Source organism: Cryptomeria japonica, chromosome 1 (genome assembly GCF_030272615.1).
Source record: "Cryptomeria japonica chromosome 1, Sugi_1.0, whole genome shotgun sequence".
NCBI classification, from domain to species: domain Eukaryota; kingdom Viridiplantae; phylum Streptophyta; class Pinopsida; order Cupressales; family Cupressaceae; genus Cryptomeria; species Cryptomeria japonica.
Window position 1 is genome coordinate 23,754,698 of NC_081405.1, and position 21,730 is coordinate 23,776,427.

At 36.7% G+C, this 21,730-nt stretch overlaps 1 protein-coding gene across 3 annotated transcripts in view; it reads left to right on the top strand.

The window, feature by feature from the left end:
- Positions 1-21,145, top strand: part of LOC131038906 (uncharacterized) — a 77,958-nt gene extending 56,813 nt beyond the window's left edge. For 2 of the 3 annotated variants that reach the window (XM_057971479.2, XM_057971482.2), the window contains exons 5-6: positions 9,243-9,484; positions 20,632-21,145. In XM_057971479.2, the coding sequence (XP_057827462.2) occupies positions 9,243-9,484; positions 20,632-20,955 (566 nt within the window). In that variant the 3' untranslated portion in view covers positions 20,956-21,145. The remainder of the gene's footprint in view (positions 1-9,242; positions 9,485-20,631) is intronic. The other variant, XM_057971481.2, reaches the window with a different exon arrangement.
- The last annotated feature ends 585 nt before the right edge of the window (positions 21,146-21,730 follow it).

Here is a 21,730-nt window from a genome sequence, read left to right on the forward strand (position 1 = left end):
ACTGACAAAACCCTAAAAGACCTAAAAAAAACAAACCCTAAAAAGCAAAAAACAGGGGTCCCCATTTGCAATGGGGCGATGTGTGAAAACGTCACAATAGCTACTCGGTTGGGTTGATTCAATGGCTCTTAGCTCAACTTCTAGCATGTCGGGTGCGGGAGGATCATCAGTTCCAAACACATCAATGTCACTTTGAGAAGGCGGAGCAGGTATATAATCTAATTCCACTACATCGTTGGACGAACTGGGGTCCTTTGACGATGAAGTGACCTCTGGTCTCCTTATAGGAATCTTTTCCCTTCTCGTTCTCTTGGACGTCCGAGTCCCTCTGCAAGCCTTAGCCTTCTTTCTCTTCGCAGGTTTTTCAATTTCTTCTCTGGGTGCACTGGACGTTCCTTCATCTTCGGAAGATTGAGAATCGAGGCTGCCCATTAGGTGGTAAGTGAACTGGACTCCCTCATGAATTAGCCTCTCAATCTGCTGATGTAACCATTGGTCTGTGTATCTTGCTGGGGCTGCCATGATTGCCTCAAAATCAGTGATCGGGTCCTGTGACCAATCAACACCTGGCAAAAGATGCCTTACTGCCTCAAATTCTTGGACTTGAAGGCAATTCCCTGAATCTGTGAGTTGATCTGGGACCCGGCGATATTCAAAGAGCCGCATTTGCTGCACACTGAGCCTAGAATATTCACGTCTCCGGACTTCGTAGTCATCAGAGCAATTTTTCCAATAGTCTTCAACTGATTCCTTTGCTCTGTACCGCTTGCCATAGGCTCTCTTCGCTAGATTATCGTGATCGAAATATTTTCTCGGAAAATGGTCCTGTAGGCCATAAGAGGCCAGCTCTGTGAGGGATTCCTCTGCTAGGGTGGGGGTCTTCAGGTGGACATCCTGGTTGCCTATGATCATGGGGAACGCGAATCCAGCCTGCTTGCTTTCTTTGAGTAAGATGCCGGCCGGACGTGACTGCCTTGCGACCTCCATAAGAACTACTTTGTCGGTTGGGTATCGTGGAAGTCGGAGAGGGGCACCATCAAAGCCCGCTATTCGGATATAGGAGAACCTTGGGAACTGGATGAACCAAGCCCCGTATCTCTATACTAGAATAGTAGCCTGCTATGAGAGCCTTATGTGTAATCCTCCCTGCATTAGCCCGACCAGGCGCATTGCGAAGGCGTCATTGACGCACTCATATTGGCCAACTGCATAAGCTGGGCTGCTCTTTTCTCTCTGAGCTATATCTTGGTAATGCAGCTGCGGGTAACAATCATAGACCTTTACCTGACCAGGCCCATTCCCGATTTCACCTTTCATTATCAAACCTGGCAGCGGCTGGTTCTTGGCGAACATGTAGACCAAATAAGAGGTCATGGTGAAGTATTTCTTCGTTTCAAGCTCAATCAGCTGAGTGTGGATGTTGTCACTTATGATCTGGGCCCAGTCAAACTTAGACTTCCTAGCGAAGACTTGCTCTGTGAAATAAAACATCCACTCTTCAAAGTAGTTGGATTTAGGAAGTTCCATAACTCGGCTGAGTAATGTGACCATATCCCCATGCGCATTATGAAAATCACTTCTGGGGGTCTTTTTCACAATCCTGGCGCTCGGAAGTCTTCTCTCCTTGTACCACTCTTCGTTGATCAGTGCTTTGCATCGGGCCGGATTCATATCATATGCCCCTTGTGCTTCATCTATAGTCGTGGCCGTGGGATTGTTTGGGAAGGGAATGTCGAATGCGTCGCCAATGGCCTCAGGAGTGAAGTTGGCGAGAGTCATATTCTCGAGGAGCACCAATCTGGAATCTGGCTGATAATGCCGGGCAACCTCTACTACTAACTCATAGTTTTGTACTACTGGAGGAAATCCTGCCGCCTGGGCGATGCTACTTTCCACCATCTGTCTAGGCTTGCCATATGCGTTAGGGGAGAAGACCCGATTCCTGAAGTCCTGGATGTCAATATGGCCTAGGTCGGTATCACCGATATTGTCCCAGACGCTTTGAACTTTTGACTCCCTCAATCCTCCTCTTTGATATTGATACTTCATCCTTTCAACTTTGCGTGGGATATCTGATTTGGGTGCTCGCGATGTCTCGGCTGCAGCGGGCGTCTTTGATGATTCTACTGCCGATTTAGGCATTTATCCTGCACAACCGGGCGCGGATTACGAGGCGATACAAAAAAGTAAGGCGGGTTAGATAGAAAATACTCCAACATTCAAGGATTAATTCAAAATTTAGATTGGATATGGAGCGACATTTCTAGCTGAGAGCTTGATTGATTTGAACCAAAGTATTCATGAAGCTTTTGATCGCGAATTTACACTTTTTTGGATTAATTTTTTAACAGGGGCAAAGCTCGAAAAATTCTCCTAAGTTTGAAAATGCAATTTCTGGTTAAATCTTAGGAGCAAATTCTAGTTTTGACTGCTTTGCACAACGTTTTACAAGTGGAAAGAGATGCGAATTTCGAAAATTTAAGCATTTTAATCAGATTTTGCGCACACATCTATTTGATTGATAAGCATTTCAGATGATCAAGAGAGGCAAAGCGTACTTACCTGATGAGAATGGATGGCGAGAAATTGCCTGACTTGCTGCGTAAAGACGAATGGATAGTTCTGCAAATTTCGAAGATTAACGGTTATCTCCTTAATTCAAATTTTCGCGGTTGCTGTTTGAAAGGAATTTATCATTTTAGACTAAGCGATTTTTACCTTGGGCAATTGGTAATCTGAACTTGAGTGTTTGGAATGGTTTGTGTTAGCTTTTTATCTTGAATGTGAATTGCGCGAAATTGGCTCTGTCTCCCTTAAAAAATTGGACGTGATCCTCCCTTTACGCGAAATTCGGCAGTATGGAGGGGCTTCTTATCAATTTAAACTGCGTTTTCCTTGATGAAATGCTTGAGCGCTATCACACCAACTTCGGACCTAAGCGATTTTTGGGGGGGGGAAATGGAGGATTTTTATCAACTTCGAATTCCTTACTTGCCCTACTCGTTGCAGTTTTGAAGTTTTATGGCGAATTTCAGAGCTATGGCGCTGTTTTGCAAACTTTTAACTGCGTTTTCTAACCCTAAGGGCGAACTTCGGAGCTATGGCGTTGTTTTGCAAGCTATACGAACTTCGGAGCCATTGCGTCCTTCGTGATTTTCACGTCTTTGGCGAATTTCAGAGCATTCATGAACTTCGGACCATAAGCGTATTTCGGGATTTGGAGATATTTTCGGACTCTTAGCACATTTTGCAAACCTTTTAAAAACTTCGGACCCTAAGCCCCCTTTTGCAAATCGAAGAAACTTCGGAGCATTTAGCATGTTTGGAATTTCGCGTTTTTAGGCCAAATTCGGACCTTTTAGCATGTTTTGCAAATTTCGGAGCTTTAAGGCGTTTTGCGATTTTACCCAAATTTCGAACCATCGGCGCCTTTTTGCAAATTAAAAAAACCTTCGGACCTTAAACGCTTTTGGAATTGGAAGAAACTTTGGACCATAAGGCGTTTTTTACAACTTCTACGAATTTCAGACCATTTAACATGCTTTGCAAATTTATACAAGACTATGAATTTCAGCCCTAGGGTCCGAAATTGGATGTTTTAAGTGAAATTCGGACCATTTGGGGGTTTTTGCAACTTTTCCAAATTTTTAAATTTCGGCCCCAGGGTCCGAAATTAGGATGACTTAGGCGAAATTAGGACCATTGGGGTCTTTTGCAAACTTTCAAAGCATTTTTGGACCTTAAGCCAGTTTTGGGAAATTTTGAATTTTGAGAATTTAACCCCAGGGTCCGAAATTCGCCCCCCCGGGCGATTTTGGCAATCTTTTAACCTTTTGAAGTTTTAGAATTTTAGCCTCTGGGTCCGAAATTTGGTGACTTGGGCAATTTTGGCAACTTTTTGAAATTTTGGACCCTTTGCCAGTTTTCACAGCTTTTAAGGCATTTTCGGACCTTAGGCCTAGTCTTGCAAATTTTGGAGTTTTCTCTCAATTTGGCCTTAAAGTCCAAAATTTTACTCCTAGAGCGATGTTGGTGATTTAGACTTTCTCCTCAAGAAGCGCGAACTTGGGCACTTGGGCAAGTTTTGCAACCTTGGGATTTTGGCCAGGAAATTCGCTCCTTCACTAGCAGGCGAAAATCATCCTTTATTCAAATCCCATAAACATCGTAAGGACAAACCTTATGCAATCTATCTCATCGCTCTTGTGCGAAAAACGGCAACTTTGGGTCCTCGTGCGATCTTTAGACACACTGCTCTTTGCTTGGCGAGCTTCGCCAATCTCTATCACCTTACGCCTATTCAAGGCGATTTCACAATTTTGAACTCACTCTTGGCATTCGTGCCCGAGGGCTAGACTAGCCTGATGGATTCATCGGCTCTTTTCATTGACATCATCACTTCACGGACCAGTCGCGGGCTCGCTTGGAAGGGCGTGAGACACTCTACGCGAAACTGAACAGGGCGAGGGCGAAAGGCTCAAAAACAGGAAGGGGGACCCTGTTGGCGACAAGGAGCGTGTGCAACGCACAACACATCTGTAAGCTTTGCTTAGTGTGGAATATCCAAGAAAGATACCTTCATCTCTTTTGGAATCAAATTTTCCCAAATCTTCCTCATCCCTTCCTATAGTATTTGCTTCCCAAAACCTTGAAATACTTTACTAGATGCAGGCCTTCCTTTCCAAAGTTCATAAGGAGTTTTTTTGTTATTTACCTTGATTTGTGCTCGATTGGAGATGTATACAGCCATGTGAACTGCTCCTTTCCAAAAAGTTTCAGCTATCTTGGATTTATTAAGCATGGCCCTTGCCATACCTTGGATGGTTCTATTCTTTCTCTCAACTGCTCCATTTTGCTCTGGAGTCCTTGCTGCTGAATATTGTCTCCTTATCTCATGCCTTTCACGATGTTCTTCAAACTCTTTTGAGGAAAATTCTCTTCTTTGTCAGATTTAAGGCACTTGATCTTCAACTTTGTTTCATTTTCTGTTAAGGCTTTGAATGCCTTAAACTTCCCTATTGCTTCAGATTTTTTTTAAGAAACACTACCCATGTCATCCTAGAATAATCATCAATTAACAACATGTTTAACACTCACCTTGCAAGCTTTTTGTCCTTGTAGGCCCACACAAATCAGTGTGAACAAGTTCCAAAGGCTTTGATGTAGAATACTCCTTTGTTGAAGCTTGTCCTTGTTTCTTTCCCATAATGACACTGTTTGCAAATGGTGTTTGAAGATTTCACTAATTTTGGCATGTCCCTTACGACTTGCTTTTTGTTGATCTTCACAATGCTGTCAAAGTTCAGGTGACTCATCCTCTTGTGCCACAACCAACTCTCATCTTCCTGCCCCATGTAGCAGATTTCCATTCGTTCTGTAGGCATCTTCTATTAGTTTTCCATCTTTCATAATTTTTCATCCTTTGGAATGAAATGTAAAGGTGTGCCCTTCATCACACATTTGACTCAATAGATTATGGTTTAGTCCTTGTACATATAAAACATCTTTTGTTTTGGTTCTTCCATTGTCTAGTCTTTGAATTTTATTGTTGTTGTAGTATAAGAATAATCTTTTTAACTTATAACCTTAGCAAACATATGTGATAATCAAAACATCTATACAAGCAAGATCTAGCAAATTTCAACACAAGATGCACACACAATTTTACGTGGAAACCCTTGCAGGAGAAAACAACGGCAAAATATTGCTTTTTAATAGTTTATTATAGGAAACTTCTTACAACTTCATAGGCACCAACTCATAGGAGACACCAATCCCCTTCATTGAGCACCAACTCATCAAGAGACTTCGATCTCTTTGAATAAGAGGCTCTGACCTCCCGAACTCTCCAATTAGAAGGCACCAACTTTCAACAAACAAAAAGAATATGATATTTGGATCTACCCTAGATCCCTTTAAGGCCTTCAAAGTCTGCCCACGATTTGCCTTGAACTTCTTTTCACTCAGATCTGAAATATGATCTTCAATATATTCTCACAAATCCGATTTTCTTCTCTTACAAATCTGATTTTCTGCTCTTATTTCTACTCCTGATAGGAAGGATTTTCAATGAATGTATGCCTAAATGACCTTTTAGAAATGTATTTATATCTTGCAAAATGCGCCTCTTCACCAAGAGGCACATCCTCATAAAACAGGTCGGCCAACACCTAGGAAATATTTATTTTTATGATTTTATCTCTTTAAAAATCTCTTCCACTATTTTAGGGGGCACCAAAAAATATAATTAAAAATTTATCTTAATTACCCTTGACTGGGTCAGCCTGCAGCTTATACTTTTATTAAATTTTTTTTTTTGCCTTTTCAAAAGAGGTTAGCCCAAATGAGGGAGTCAAACAAAAATAAAAGATTATATTTGCATCTCATTTCAATCCTTAAATGCACCAAAACATGGGTTAGCCCATGTTTTAACTCGCCTCTTGTGCTGCACAAACTAACTCTGCCTTTTGACATCAATGCCAATAATTTCCAACAGTTACTAGTCCGGGTTCAAGGTATCAATTCACAAGTTTGGGTAAATTTTGTTTGGGGGTTGGGTTCATTTTTGGTTCAATTACGAAGATCCTAATGATTCTAGTAACCTTAAGGCAAGGCCTCATGGATTGAGACAAGGCTATTCGCTAAGTCAAGACAGTCTAAGATGATAAGGAACGCATTTGATCACTGAAGTCCGAGACATATAGTCATTTTTGGAGCGAAGAGTTGAATATTGGGGATTGGGGGTCGGGAAGAATTATTAAAGCTTATACCACCATGAATTAGGTATTAAACAATTACTTCGATTATCAACCCTTGATAGATGTAGTTAAATTTTAGAGAAGTATCGATTGTTGGGGATCGGGAGTAATGTTTAATCCCTAAGCGAAATTGGTTATATGTTAGGATGTAATGTCTCCTTCTTAATTTGCCCTAAATTCAAAATTGCAACAAATTAGGGTTAGGGTTACATCTTACCAAATAAATATCTCTTTAATGATGCAATCCTAGATTGGATTCCTACAATCGCAACATATGCAAATATACACATATATGTTTAATCATTAGGGTTAGGCAATTACATCATGTTATTAATAATGCGAGCATATCAGGGTTTGGAGGAAGAGACATGATGGGTCTGCCCGAAGCCATTTATACACCAAGCCCAACAATGGATGTCTACCACAGCTCTCTTGCTTGCTTGGTGGCTTTTACCTGCTTTCCCCCATCATTTCTCATCTTCCGGAAATAGTTGTCATCTTGTGGGATTGGGGGGAGGTTGTAAGGGGTTAGTTGACTCTGTAAGTGTCCTCTTTGTCCTAGGCTGCAATGGTTCTAGGACGGACTACTTACGAGCTCACTCACCACCCTTCTCTTACACCTCAAATCCTTCCTCTCTCAACTTGGGTGTTTTTTCAGACAGTATGCATAATTATTTACTACCATAGAGGCATACACTTCAGCATATATATACATATACCACTAGCAGTTGTCAGAGTATAGCCTGAGAAGTGCAGATCTGAAAATAATTTCAGACTGCTGTTTTAAGCCCGATCTGAAGATTAATTCCTTTGATTTATTTGCTGTTGGATGACTAAAAGTTCGATCTAGATTTCCTTTCTTTATCAGAATTAGTTCTTCTTCAATCTGTTGAATGTCCTCTTGGGTGTGATTGCGTTTGTGTCTTTTTATAACTTCATATCTCATTGAGGAGACACATCTCTTTGGAAAGAGATATCCATTTAAATGGGTCATGTCTCCTCATTGCTTTCTTATTATTCAAATCAGATCTGCACTTCTGATTATTCATTACAGTGCTTATTTTCTATTCTGGAAGTTTATCTCCCTTGGATGTATTCCCATAAATGAAATCTTCTTCCCTTCATATCTTCCCATGTGAGGGAGAGTCACACCTCTATATCTGCCCTTTGCAAGGGTCACAACCTTTAATAATTATCATCCTTTGAAAGTGTATAACAACAAACTTTCAATTTTCAAAACTTGATTAGATGCAATATCAATACTTCAATAAGCTTAATCAACCACACATGTAAGATCTAGCAAGTGAGAACACAAATGAACACACAATGTATGTGGAAACCCTTGCAGGAGAAAACCACAGCAAAATATTGCTTTTGTATCGAGAATTTCTTACAAATTTCGTAGGCACTAACCCACAAGAGACACCAATCGTCTCTAGAAGATTTGTAGGCACCAACCAGCTGGAGACAACAATCCCCACAACTGAGCACCAACTGAGCAAGAGACACCAATCTCTTTGAGTGAGAGGCTCCAACTGCCTGATCTTGCTAAAATATGAGAGCTCTCTCAGTGATTGTCAGAAGATAAAGATTTAGACAATGGCTTTGTCAGGTTGGCGATGACCAATCCAATATCTCATATGCAACCACTGGATTCTATTAAAAGGTCAAAACAAGTCATAGACACCATACAACACAAGTTCCATGTGTAAATCAGTTCCATATGTTTTTCTTCATAAATGTTGTTAATCCCATTCTAGGTCTTCTTAGTTTATATGCATATCTAATCATGCTATTCTACCACCATAAACTATTGCTTTTTTTTTGTGAAGACTCAAATTGTCACTGTCAATGCAAATAATTTAAAGACTGTTAGCCTAACCAATAAAAAATACCCAGTGGAAACAGTCACAATGCTTTGAGGTTAACAGAAAATTGCAACACCTTTTTTAGCAAGGCTTTGAGGCTGAGACATTCTGACTGGGAGGACGCATTATATACATTAAGTTTGACTATTTAGAATGCACATCAATATGTATGTGTATTATAACTATTGTCTGCCTCTCATCATGCATTAATCAATATTTCATATTTCAGGCTTAAGTTTCATCTCTCACACACATGTATATATGTATGTATCTATGTATATCAATCTTGTTAAATATGAAATATCTCAATTACGAACTATGCTTGTCATGACTACTAGAAAATGCTTAAGTAAATAAAAGAATGAAGGTGATAAAAATTATTTGTGCAGAAAAACATCCAGATAATTTTCTTGTGGTAGATAATTTTACTCACTTGTCCTGAATGTTTACAAGTATGATGGAATCAGTTATCATGCTTGTGATGAATGTTTGAAAACATGTCTGGATGCAATTTACCTTTGCCACATTTACAAGTAAATCGTAAGATCTGAAAGTCATAAAAATGGTCTGCACAGATTTTTTTTTGAATAATTTGGTCTCATTTGATGTGTGGCAGACAATCAGATGGAATCTAAAGCAGGAGATAGTAAGGGTCTGCCTGTATTGGAAAGTGCAACTGCTCTGGCATTATCTTGTGTTATTTGTAGTGCAGGAATGTATTTGGCTAAACTTGTTGGCTTTCAAGGTGGGGGCATTACATGCATAACAGCATTGGTGGTAGTTCTGGCAACAGTATTTCCATCACATATTGGTTCTCTTGCACCTGCTGGAGAAGCACTTGCTTTAATAATGATGCAGGTAATCTTTATTTTAGTTTATATTTTCAATTCTTTATCTTCCTTGTATAATATACATGCTTGACATATGATACCGAATATAAATAAAGATGATTTTAAAAAAATTGGCCAAACCTGTGATTCATGCTTGCAAATAGGACTAGTTTATAAGAACTGACGTTTCCTAATATTTTAAGAGCTTTTTATTTGTGAAGTTAAACATTGTCATTCTATTACAAACTTGTTGAGTACTCGTGATCTTTTTTCAGCACACAAGTACTCACAGAGTAATCTTGCTGTTTTTTTTTCCTGATTTTTTGCGAAAAAATCACCAATTTTTTCTGTGAGAAACTCACCAAAACTTGGTGATTTCATGCGGGAAAATTGGTGCTGGGTTATGATGCAATTTTGACTTGGAAAAAATACAATTTTTTTTTAATAAAACCTCCATTTGCCCTTCCTCACCACACACTAACAAGCATTCTACAATGAATTGTGAAGATTTTTTAGTTGAAGCTCAGGTTATTGAGCTATTTTTCCAATATTTTTGTACAATTTCGATTTTTTTAATTTTCCTAAGCTTAGTTGCTAATTGTTTTATCAATTGTGGAAGAAATAAAACTAACTTCACATACCAACATTGAATTGATTCAATTTGCTGAATTTGTGAAATGATTAAAATTTTAATTGATTTATACAGTATACTTATTTTGAATCAAATTTTTTCAATCTTTTAAATTTATTTTCAATATAGGTATTATGGTTTACATTTTAGGGTCAAAAGTGATATTTTTGTTAAATTCGTTAATTCAATTACCATGCTACTAAATTACATTATCATTTTTTAAATGCATTCAATATTTAAGTGAATTTTATATGCATTTAATATTTAAGTGAATTCTATAAAATAAATTATGTTCAAAATTGCTATATATTTTTATATCATTATTATTTTATTCTTATTGATATTATAGGTTAATATATAATCACAATGGCATCATGCTTTACATCTAGTTCAAACTCAATAAGTGGAAGCCGTCTTGTTGGATTTAGACCCCTTGGAAGCCATGACCTTGCTTGAAAGTATGCCGAAATGGAATTGGTAGCGAGGTTCATGATTTGTAACTAGTGCATGGAAATACTTAGTGGAGGCATCAATTGCTTCAAATACCATCTTGCAAGGATTTCTAATTATGATTCCAAGCCATGTCAAGCAGCTTTAGAAAAGGTGAAACGATAGATAATGGCCCTTCTTACATCATTGGATGAAAATAAATTACAAAGGGCCAATGCACAAGCAACCATTGCTTCTAATTTGGCAACAAACTTCAATGTAGATATGCAAAGCATTGTGGGCTCTAGTCATGATCCATGTGTATGTGGCACATCCACCTCATGTAGCTCGAGTAGAGTTCAATCATAGGGTTTTTTTGTGCCTAGAAATCTACTAGGAGCACAACTTTCATTAGAAGCTATAGGATGCAACATGGAGGTGCACAAAGAAACAAATAAGATGTATGCAAATTTTTAGTGCTACAAAGTGGAATAGGGCCGCGGCTAAACTGGCTCCAAAAAGTGGTTATAAACTTCGTGTTATTGATTTTTCCAAAAAATTAAGATGTTTGATTGTGATCAGCAGAACAAGCTGCGACTTTGATTATTTGGAAAAATCAATAACACGAAGTTTATAACAACTTTTTGGAGCCAGTTTAGCCGAGCCCGTGGAATAGGGAGGTGCACCAAGAAGCAGATAAGGTGTATGCAAATTTTTGGTGTTAAAACAACCTTCCTTTCAATGTAGCAAGGAGTCTATATTGGGAGTGTTTGGTGAGAACATTGACAGTTGCAAGGGAAGGGTACAAGGGACCCTTTCCAAAAGAGTTAAGTTTTAGGCTGCTCTAAGATGCTATTTTAGGTGTAAAACAAATTATGGAAGATCAAAAGATAAAATAGAAAAAACTTGGATGCATCTTTTAGGTGGGTGGATAGATAGAAGGAATCACACCCTTGTCAATTTTTAAATGGCTTCAAATGGTGATTTAATTTTTTAAAGTAAATTGATGCCTCCAATAAAATAAAGACTGCAGAAAACATGAGTTTGATGTTGGAGCAGATAGTTCTAGATGTGGGCATACCACATGTTGTCCAAGTTGTTACCAGCAATGAAACAACATATGTGTTGGTTAGAAGAGTGCTTCAAGAGACTGATATCAATTCCTTTCGAGCAACCACGCTAGAAACCACCTATCAAGGTCAAGTGTCACAACTTAGAAATTCACTTTTTTAGAAACCATGTCCATATTAGAAGCCAAATATATGTCCCTTTAGGATTTTAACTTGGGTCTCCACAGTCGGAACCCAATGCTTTAACCAATTAAACTCAACCCTTTGGACATTGCCTTGACCTTCTTTTGGAGGACATAGGAAAAGTTGACTGGGTGAGACTAATTGTAGAAGATACAAGATATAACAAAATATATTTATTATCATGTCGTTACTTCCTTCTTTCTCTAGGAGGAAGGGAGTTCGAACCTTCCATCTGGGGTGAGGGCAAGGGTCCAGTGAGAAAGGTTTCACTAGTAGGAGAACCCGTAGGAGCCCACCCAACAAATAGATATTGCTTGGGGCTTCAGGATGGTCCAAACTATCTATAGTTGGTCATGGAGCCTACCCTAGCCCCCTACAATTCTATGGCAACCCTATTGGATTGTAACCTTTCAACCATCCAGCTTGCCATAGGAATCTTGATGAGAGATAACATTAAGGGGAAATAGCTTGTTTGATTAGGTGATACAAGGTTTGCAATTTTTTTGTTGATGTTGCAAAGTAATTCTAGTTTATCAAACCCCCTTGAAGCAAATGTTTCGAGTCAAGCATGGCTAGACAAAGGCTATTCAAAGGAAGTTGATTGAGAGAGGATTGCAAAAATAGTTTCGACAAAGAGAGCTTTAGAGATTGCTAAGGTAACTTCAAACTTTAATTTAAATTCAAAGTGAATTCTATATTTTTGAACTTTAAAAATATTTGGTTTCATTGTAAGTACTAGCTGTAACTTAAATTTATGTGTACTTTGTAGATATCAAAGCCATTGGTGAGAGTTTTGCACTTGGTGGATGGAGAACAAAACCCAATGGTAAATATTTATGAGGCTATGGATAGAGCCGAAAAGGCCATCCATAACTATTATAAGGGAATGCAAGTAGATATGTCCCTATTTAGGGAGATCATCAATTGGAGGTGGAACAATCGACTCCATCAACCCATTCAAGCAATGGTGTACCATCTCAATCCCAAGTTTTTTTTTTCTTCGATAGCATCATGGATGCTGATGGAAGGTTATGGAGCGCCTATCCACATGCATTGTGAGGATGATACTAGAGGTTGATGTGAGAGACCTCATTATTTTTGAGTTGCAAAATTATAAGCAAGCTAGGGGGAGGGTCTTTTCTTCACCATTAGCTATACAAGGAAGATCCACTCAGACACTAGGTGAAAATAGTAAAGTCTTATATTATTGCAAGTTACAAATTTCAATTTTGAATAGAATATTGTTTATTTACAAACTCATGAATATATTGTTTGCAGGTTCTTGGTGGGAAGATTGGGGTGAAAATACCCCAAATCTACAAAAGCTAGCCCTCCAAATTTTGTCTCAACTTTGTAGTGCTTTTGATAGTGAGTGCAATTGGAGTTCTTTCGATGCCATTCCCATGAAGAAGTGAAATAAATTGACTCAACAACACCTCAATAGTCTAGTCTTTGTGTATTACAACCTTTTTCTTTGCACAAGAAAGGTGGAGGGAAAATCAGAACAACCTATTGATTTGGATGAGATTGATCCCTAAAGTGACTATACTATGCCGAATGATGAGTCCTCGTTTGCAGATGATGGGATTGTTGATTTTGAGAGTCAGGCAAAGGAGGATGTGGCTGTAGTAAAAGCAGAGGAGATTGGATTTTCATTGGATGACATTGATATAGCTGAGGTGTCATTGCCATCTAGTTGCAGGGTAGAGCCAAGTGAGGAGCCACACTTGAGTGCGAGGACCATACCTTCTACTGCCCATTTTTTCACAAGAACGGGGAAGAGGAAATTATAAAAACTTGCAATCTTTTTACTTGCCTAGATATGCAATTTATAATGATAATTTTCAAAAACAATTATCGTAAATTCATATTAGTTATTTGTTAGTAGCTAGTTATTGTATCCAACTTAGTATTTTGATGCAATTTATTTATTTATATGTATTCAAGTATCAAATCTAAAATATAAAACACTTCCTCATGGTTTTTTAGATCCTATTTGATACACTTTGCAATTGATTTTTGCAAAAGAAAAGTGTTTTTTAAGAGATTTAAGTTGCTGAGGTTTGTTGCATTTTTACTGAGTCGGAAATTTTGGGCTTGTCAAGTACTCTCCGAGTCTGAGTTTGTGAATTATGTTATATTTCATTGTATATGTAATATCCCGTCCTATAATGACTGAGAAACAAGGAATATTTGCTGCCAAGACTGTGTGTTATGCTGTTCTGAAAACCGTGTGTTATGCTGACAAGATTTTCAGTCTTGTCTAGGATCATAAAATGACCAATCAATGACTTTAATTGAAAGAACAATCGTCTAGAATGATAATGCAACTAATCCATGATATTATTACATCACTTTGAATACATAAACATGAACCTACAGCTCTCTGTCATTTCAACAAACAGCTGGCATGTAGTCTTCAGACAATCATTCAATTGATAAGCAACCTTATTCCTCCCTTTTAATCCCCTGCTGATATAGTACTGAAAGGTAGGGAATATTGTCAAACACTTAGCGGATTACCTGCTGTTCTTGTTTTCAGATTGAGATTTCTGCGTGTTATTGATTCTGAAGTTTGTCTTCAGACTTATGCGAGTTTCAATAATGATCAAAGCAATAACTGATTGCAAATATAACCAGAAGATATGCAAACAACAAAAAATGCAAAATATACTTCAAATCTGACTTGTAATGGACATTGACATTATGTCATACAATTGCCATACATGCTTTGGAATTAAACATTGACTGTCGAGACTGCTGTTATGAATTTCTGATTACATTACAGTCATTACATGAACATAGGAAACTCTCTTTCTCAATAACCAATTAACCTTCTAATGGCTATCCCTAATTCTGAAGACAAGTACTCAGAAAATGACCAAATGATAAGCTAGAAATATGTCAAAAACCTGATTTAATGATGCCAATCCGGAGCAGAATGCCAGGCGATGAAGTCTGATTATTTTGGTGATTTTTGGAAGCCTCCAAGCATGAAATCGCCTCTCCTAGAGCAGGCTGCCCAACCCTTGAAGTTGCAGATTAAGATATAAAATAATGCCAGCTTCTTTGCCTCTGAATTAGTGAGCAAAATGATTGTCTTGTCAAGGCGATCTGATTGAGCTTCTACCCACAAAGTTGTCACCCTCCAATCGGTAGCAATGAGCAAAAGTCTGAAAATCAATGGGTCTGATCGGACCCCTATGGCAGACTTGCAAGTGTATTTAAACCTCTCCAAATGCACTATAAACTTCTTCAAAATTGCCCTCCTAAATTGCCTATCTCTTCCAATGCAAGTGCTGATCTCCAATGAATGCTTTGCAGCTCCAGCAAGGAAATAATAGCAGATCGTGGTTTATGTGGATGGCAACCAATTTTGAATCAGACCTGCAATGTCATCAATTGTCTCCAATTTTCGGCCCAAGCTGATCTCCAACAAATCGTCCTTCTTCTCCAATGAAAATTGATGCATGATGTACTGATAATTCCATGAATGCTAATCACCATGAATGTGTATCAATCTCCAATAAGCACCGTATGGAAGACTGAGTATCTTCCACTCTCATCTGCAAATTTGTCTTCGAAAGAAGACTTCACTAATTTGGTGCTGATGTAAACTCCGTCACGAATCTACTCCCAAGAGGAAGAACCAGGGTTTCGTCCAGCCCTTCTATCAATCTGCTGAAGGTTTGCATCCTCAGAGATTCAACTAATGCAAAGCATCAGTCAGTTCATCAAATCCATAATCCAAATCTCCAGTGATCATACAATTAGGCTCAACCTCTATTTATCTTCATTTTAGTGACTTTATAATTAATTATTTTATTTTAAGTCACTAATTAATTAATTAAATAAATATAAAGTCACCCCTTTTAATTTTTAATTTATTTCAGGACTTTATAAGAAATTAATTCATCAAATCCATAATGACTTTATAAGAAATTAACTCATCAAATCCATAATCCAAATCTCCAGTGATCATACAATTAGGCTCAACCTCTATTTATCTTCATTTTAGTGACTTTATAATTAATTATTTTATTTTAAGTCACTAATTAATTAATTAATTAAATATAAAGTCACCCCTTTTAATTTTTAATTTATTTCATGACTTTATAAGAAATTAATTAATTAATTTCTCCTTATTTCTCCACTTAGCCAAAAGGCTAAAACTTAATAAGAGGCTAGAAAAATGGGGACATTATAGTATACCCATAAATTTATTGTGTTCCTCAAAGAATGCATGGTGTATCCATTGAAGACCTTTCCCTCATGGTTACAAACACTTACTACCTTATTCTTTAGGTCTCTTGGTTTGTCTTCAGTATTTCTTCTTGTCAAGTTTCTTAGTATATATTTAGAGCACGCATTATATCTTGTAAGTCATATCCTATAGGGCATAAACACATTTCTTTGTAAATTTATCAAAAGATACCATTATTGGCATATGTTATGGAAAACTTTGCAATATGATTCTAAAAGTGGAAACAACTAGCTGGATATTTCTTATCAAACCTTCACATGTAATCCTTTATTATCAAATTTGAATTGTGTAGGTCAAATTACATAAAAAATAAGAGCTAAATTGTATACCCTAGCTTACCAAAATGAATACATAGCAGTAGGAAAACCTTTGAAACCAATTTTATTCAGTTGTAGTAGCAAAACTAAATTTGAATGCTGATATGATGGATTGAAATTACAACTTATAGTGATAATTTTTCACTCACAAAATGACAAATGGCAGATCTGAATGTATGGGCTGATTGTATGGCTGGAAAATGATGATGAATTGCTGTTGATATGGTCAAACAACCTTGAGATGTCAATGTGCACTGCTGAAGGGCTGCAATTTGATCTGAAATGTGTATTAAATGATCCTTAAAGTGTCCAATGATGGCTGAAATGTATGCAGTTAGAAATAAGTTTGGAAACAACAATATATAATATGTTGAACTCTTCTAGTGCTGGTGCCCATGTCCCAGATATGAAAAAGTGTTGATTGCTCCACCAAAGATGCAATTGATGTTGTATGGTTCCTCCATAAATACCTTTAAATGGTATGGAATTTCTTCAAATATGTAGGTGCTCCAAATAGGAAACAAGTCAACAAAAAATGTGGACAAATAAAAAAATGTAGAGATAAAATCCTTTTGAAAATACAAAATATTTGTTTGCAAATCTAATTGCCAAAATTCTGAAATTTGCATGAAATCTCCAAAATTTAAGATATAGATGAGGGTTTTTGTCTTCCAAGAACTCATAACAGCCAAAGTATTTTGTCCTCAGATGAAGATTGAACACGGCTCAATTTTGGAAAGTGAAAATGTCAACTGAAGTCAAGATGCCAACATGAAGCCAAACACCACCTTTTTAAACCTCTCCAAAACAGCCCTTAAATTAAAATTTCCTTCCAAAGCATAAAAAAATGTTTTTTTATAATTACGTGTTTTAAAAATACTGTTTAATTTATTCTAATAATATTATTAGCTTGCCCCTTAAATATAAAATTAGTGAATTCAACTTAAATTAATATTATCAACCATTTCTCTTGCTTTATCCTTTAGCCTACAAGAAAAGATGAAAGGCTAGAGGTCTTCTCCATAACTCTAATTTGAAAAAACGAGACATGACACAAACCCTATCCCCATTTTTAGTCATGCATAGTAAATGATAAGAAACCTAAGTTTATCTCCCTTTGAATTTAGTGTTGTGAAATGATACAACCAATGCTTATCTTGCTTAAATTTTTGGAAAATGGTCACCTACTGCAATGAGGGTTTTTAATTGAAAAAAGGAGAATGTGACAGTAAAATGAGATAGATTGATTCTTTTTAGGGCAACTAGTAGTGGTTTAATGAGAAGATCAAACTCTATATGCTACAAATAAGGGGTTTCTTCCTTGTGGAGAATGCCTTAGCCAGGGGTTTTGTATTGTGAATGACAGTAAATTCTCCTTTTTTTTAATGGAAAGAAAGCAAAATCCTCTTGGCCCTTCTTGTCTATAAATGCTCTCTGTTAATAAATGGACCTTAGCATCCCTTTCACGTTCAATGGAACATTGTGTAGTTAGGAGAAATAAAAACAAGAGAACATAAGGAGCGATATGGGTAGCATGCAAGCACAAACACCGCCACCACTCCCATTCATCACAAACATAAATGACAATGCTTTAACAAAAGAAAAGCAACGAAGAGAAAACAAGTAAAAATCCTCTTCATTTCTTGGAAGGATTAACATAGAGGACAATATATCAGGAATGAAGAAGCTAATCTTAGACACAAAGAATGCACACAGTAGAAAATCAATTATGCAGGATTGGTGATATGAAAGGAGGAAGAATGCTGAGTCCTTGGCTCAGATAGGAATTCCACACAGGCTCTGTGCGAATGTGTTGTGGTTCAAGTTATTCTATTTTGCATTTCATTTTTAGTAAAAAGGGCAAAGTCTAATAAAGTGTAGATATACTTTAATGATTTAGACTTGCCTTCAACTCATCTCTCGTAAGAGATAAGGAGCTTTTTGTAGATTAGATTTTTGCTAAATAGTATTATTTAGGTGCAAGATAGAAGAATTCTATATAGTGATAAATTTTGTGCAGCTGTGATGAACAGTTTGTAGTGGTTTCCTTGTAAGCTTTTTGAAGAAATGAAAAATTGATTTGAATATGTGATTTTGTGCATTTGTTTTTAACTTTTTTATGCATTTGTAATTTGAAGTTCCATCTGTTGTGTGATTGATGCAATATTAAAATATAATTTTCAGTTATAGACATTAGGACTTTGGTTCTTTTGGTTGAAACTCTTAAAACAAGAGGTACTGCAAGGCTGCTTCTGGCTTGAGTAGTTGTGACATGATTGTAGCTTGATGCTGTTAGTTGGGTTCCCTGCCAAGTCCTATCAAATTTTGATTTGATAGCCTTATTTTGTGAAATATGCTTAACTTCTGGGTTTTTTTTCTTAATATAGGTGTCAAGAAATATAAAAAAATCTCTAGAAATGTCAGGCTACCATTCATTCTTACCTTTCTTTTCGTCCTTAAATGAAATATATGTTTCAATCTATTTTTGAATTCGATTTTCATTTCTACACATTTTCTAAATTACCAGAAATGATGCAAAAAATAGCATATCAAAATAACTTTAAGGCAAGCCCTAGAACTCGTAGGAGTCTATGGATCTTTGGAAATTATACACAGAGGATTAGTAATTTGAATAGTCGTTATGTCCCTTGACGTATTGAATCATTGAGTTGCCTAAATGGGAAACTTCAATGCTAACAATAACCCATCAGTATCAATATTTTTCATAAACATCATGTTTTAACTCCTAAGATTGTTGGTGTTTCCTTTGGTGCAAATTGCATTGTCATGGTTGTTAGCTGCAGTATTTTCTTTAGTTCAAAATTGCCGGAATTTCAAGTATTGTCACTAATGGAATGTGATTTTTACCCATGAGGGTTCAATCAAATGAGCCATACTTCTCTGCTATAAACTGTGTTAGACTGGAAATTAATGTATCAAGGCAGTAAGGAGACCATAAAGCTGGAAAAATAGAGGTACTGGTTTTGTGGGGTAGGATTCAAGAGAAAATTATATCACTATTGGGCAGAGGCAGTATGGAGTTTAAAAGACATTTTCTTTTGCAATACTGATTACACATTGTTGAAACATACCCTTTTGGACATGGTCAAAACTTCTTGAAAGATATTTGATTCACTGCATGCCATTTTTGTCAAACTCAAACTCAATAATGTTCAATGAATCTATAAAATTTTGTTTACAAATGAAGATTAATCAGCAGTCAGCGAGGGATCATGATAATCATTTAGTTGAAAGATTGTAGATTGTGAGCCTCAAGAGGGAAAAATCTGTTGCTAATATCGTGATCAACCCTACAACAAAAGGTTTGTGATGAACATGTAGAAAAGCATAAAATTATTTCCTGTATATTTATCTGATTCAAATAGTATACCAGAAAGAAAATACGGAAGTAAATGAATTTCATAGTTTGTTGGGTTTTTGGGAGGTATTTTGAATTAGGAAGAGAGATTGATCAACTTTGGATATCTGATCAAGTTTAAACTGTGATGCAAATCACTTAAGGAGTTAAAAGTATGGAGCCATGGACTACTGTCAACTATGATTTCTAGCTAATGTCTGCGATTGCAAGTTAATTATGAAGCTAATGGAGTATTGGATGTGGACAAATTTTGGAGAGCTATGGAGAATGATTTTAAGTCTAATTGATGACGGTGATCCAAAGTATATCAATAAGATTCTGTAAAACATGTTTTCATCACTTCTGTGATCAGATCCTACACACTCATACTCTATATAATGTTCAAACAAATTGAAGACAAAGTTGACAAGACAAGAAGCAAGGATGCAAAGATAAATTGGACCATGAGAGGTCCAGGGAAATGCATAGAGACCAAAAAACCTCATAGCAGGTTCCATTTTCTGCCAATGTTTGTTGGATTTCAGTAGTTTTCTATTGGGTTAACAATGTAGGGAACTAAATGTCTTTTGTGAAGAATTGTATCTTTTGAGCAAATTACACACCATGTTATACCACTAGATCTCTTTTCAGAGTAATTCAGTCCAATTGAGTTCTTATATGGTATCATTCATTCTGATTTTTGGGTTCTTATGTCCTGATTTGGGTATACCTTGACAAATTACACACCGAGCACATTGTTGTCTTGCAGGTACAAAATTAGATCAAATTGTATTTCTGTATTCCTCTAAACTATACTGTATTTCTGTAGGATTTTTTTGCAGTTACTGAGCACATTGTGGCATTGTAGGTACAAAGTTAGATCAAATTGATTAATTCCTCTAAAATATATTATATTTCTGTAGGTTTTTTTTGCAGTTATAGGGGCAAATGGAAGCATTGCCAATGTTGTGAAGACTGCACCAGCAATTTTCTTTTTTGCTCTAGTACAGGTGGCTGTTCATCTGGCTGTCATTTTGGGGATTGGAAAAGTTCTAGGGTTTGATCCAAAGCTATTGTTGCTGGCCTCAAATGCAAATGTTGGAGGTCCTACAACAGCTTGTGGAATGGCTACAACAAAAGGGTGGAAAACATTAATTGTCCCTGGAATTCTTGCTGGCATATTTGGAATATCAATTGCAACATTTCTTTCAATTGGCTTTGGAGTTGCTGTTTTAAAATATATGTGAAACGTGGCAACATGTATCTTCAATATTAACTAATTCTCAACTGTCTCCATTGCCATTGGAAATAGCATATACTCATGATGAAACCCCAATGCCTGTGAAAAATGTTCTATTCAGAGGACGAGCAAGAATTGCAAGTCTTTTATGTGGATTCATCGCTGCCATTTCTATATAGACATGTAGCTTTGTTTGATTGGTGTTACCAGTCTATAATCGTTAATTGCAGGTGACCGTCGGGTTAAAGCATTAGGCATTTGATAGGTATTCCATTTTTAATAGAAGATGGTCATCAGATGATAAGTAGCCTGCCAGGACTTACACAAATTATGCTAAGCTAGTTCAGAAACTCATGCTGATTTACCTTGCTTCTTCAAACTTCAAGATAAATGATCATTTTATTCAGACCAAAATAAGGTTCCTCTGCATTTTCTTGGCTATTACAATTTTCACAAATAATTATGAAGAAATATCTATAATGATTCCAAACACTAAATTTAGTGTAATTTATGATACAAAATTATATTCATTTTAATATAATGTGTGATGCACAACATATACATGTTTATTTATTATCGTTTTTCTGTAGCAAAGACTGGATTTTTTTCCTAGTACTGGAATTCTGAAACAAAAGAGATGTAAGCAATATAAGTAATGGGTGTTTCTCTAAAAGATGGACTTCTTGCTTATGTCTTAATATAAAGGTTCTTTCTCAGCACTCAAAATAAAGACTAACCCATTTGGAAACCATGCCAATGAATAACTATAGACATATGTACAT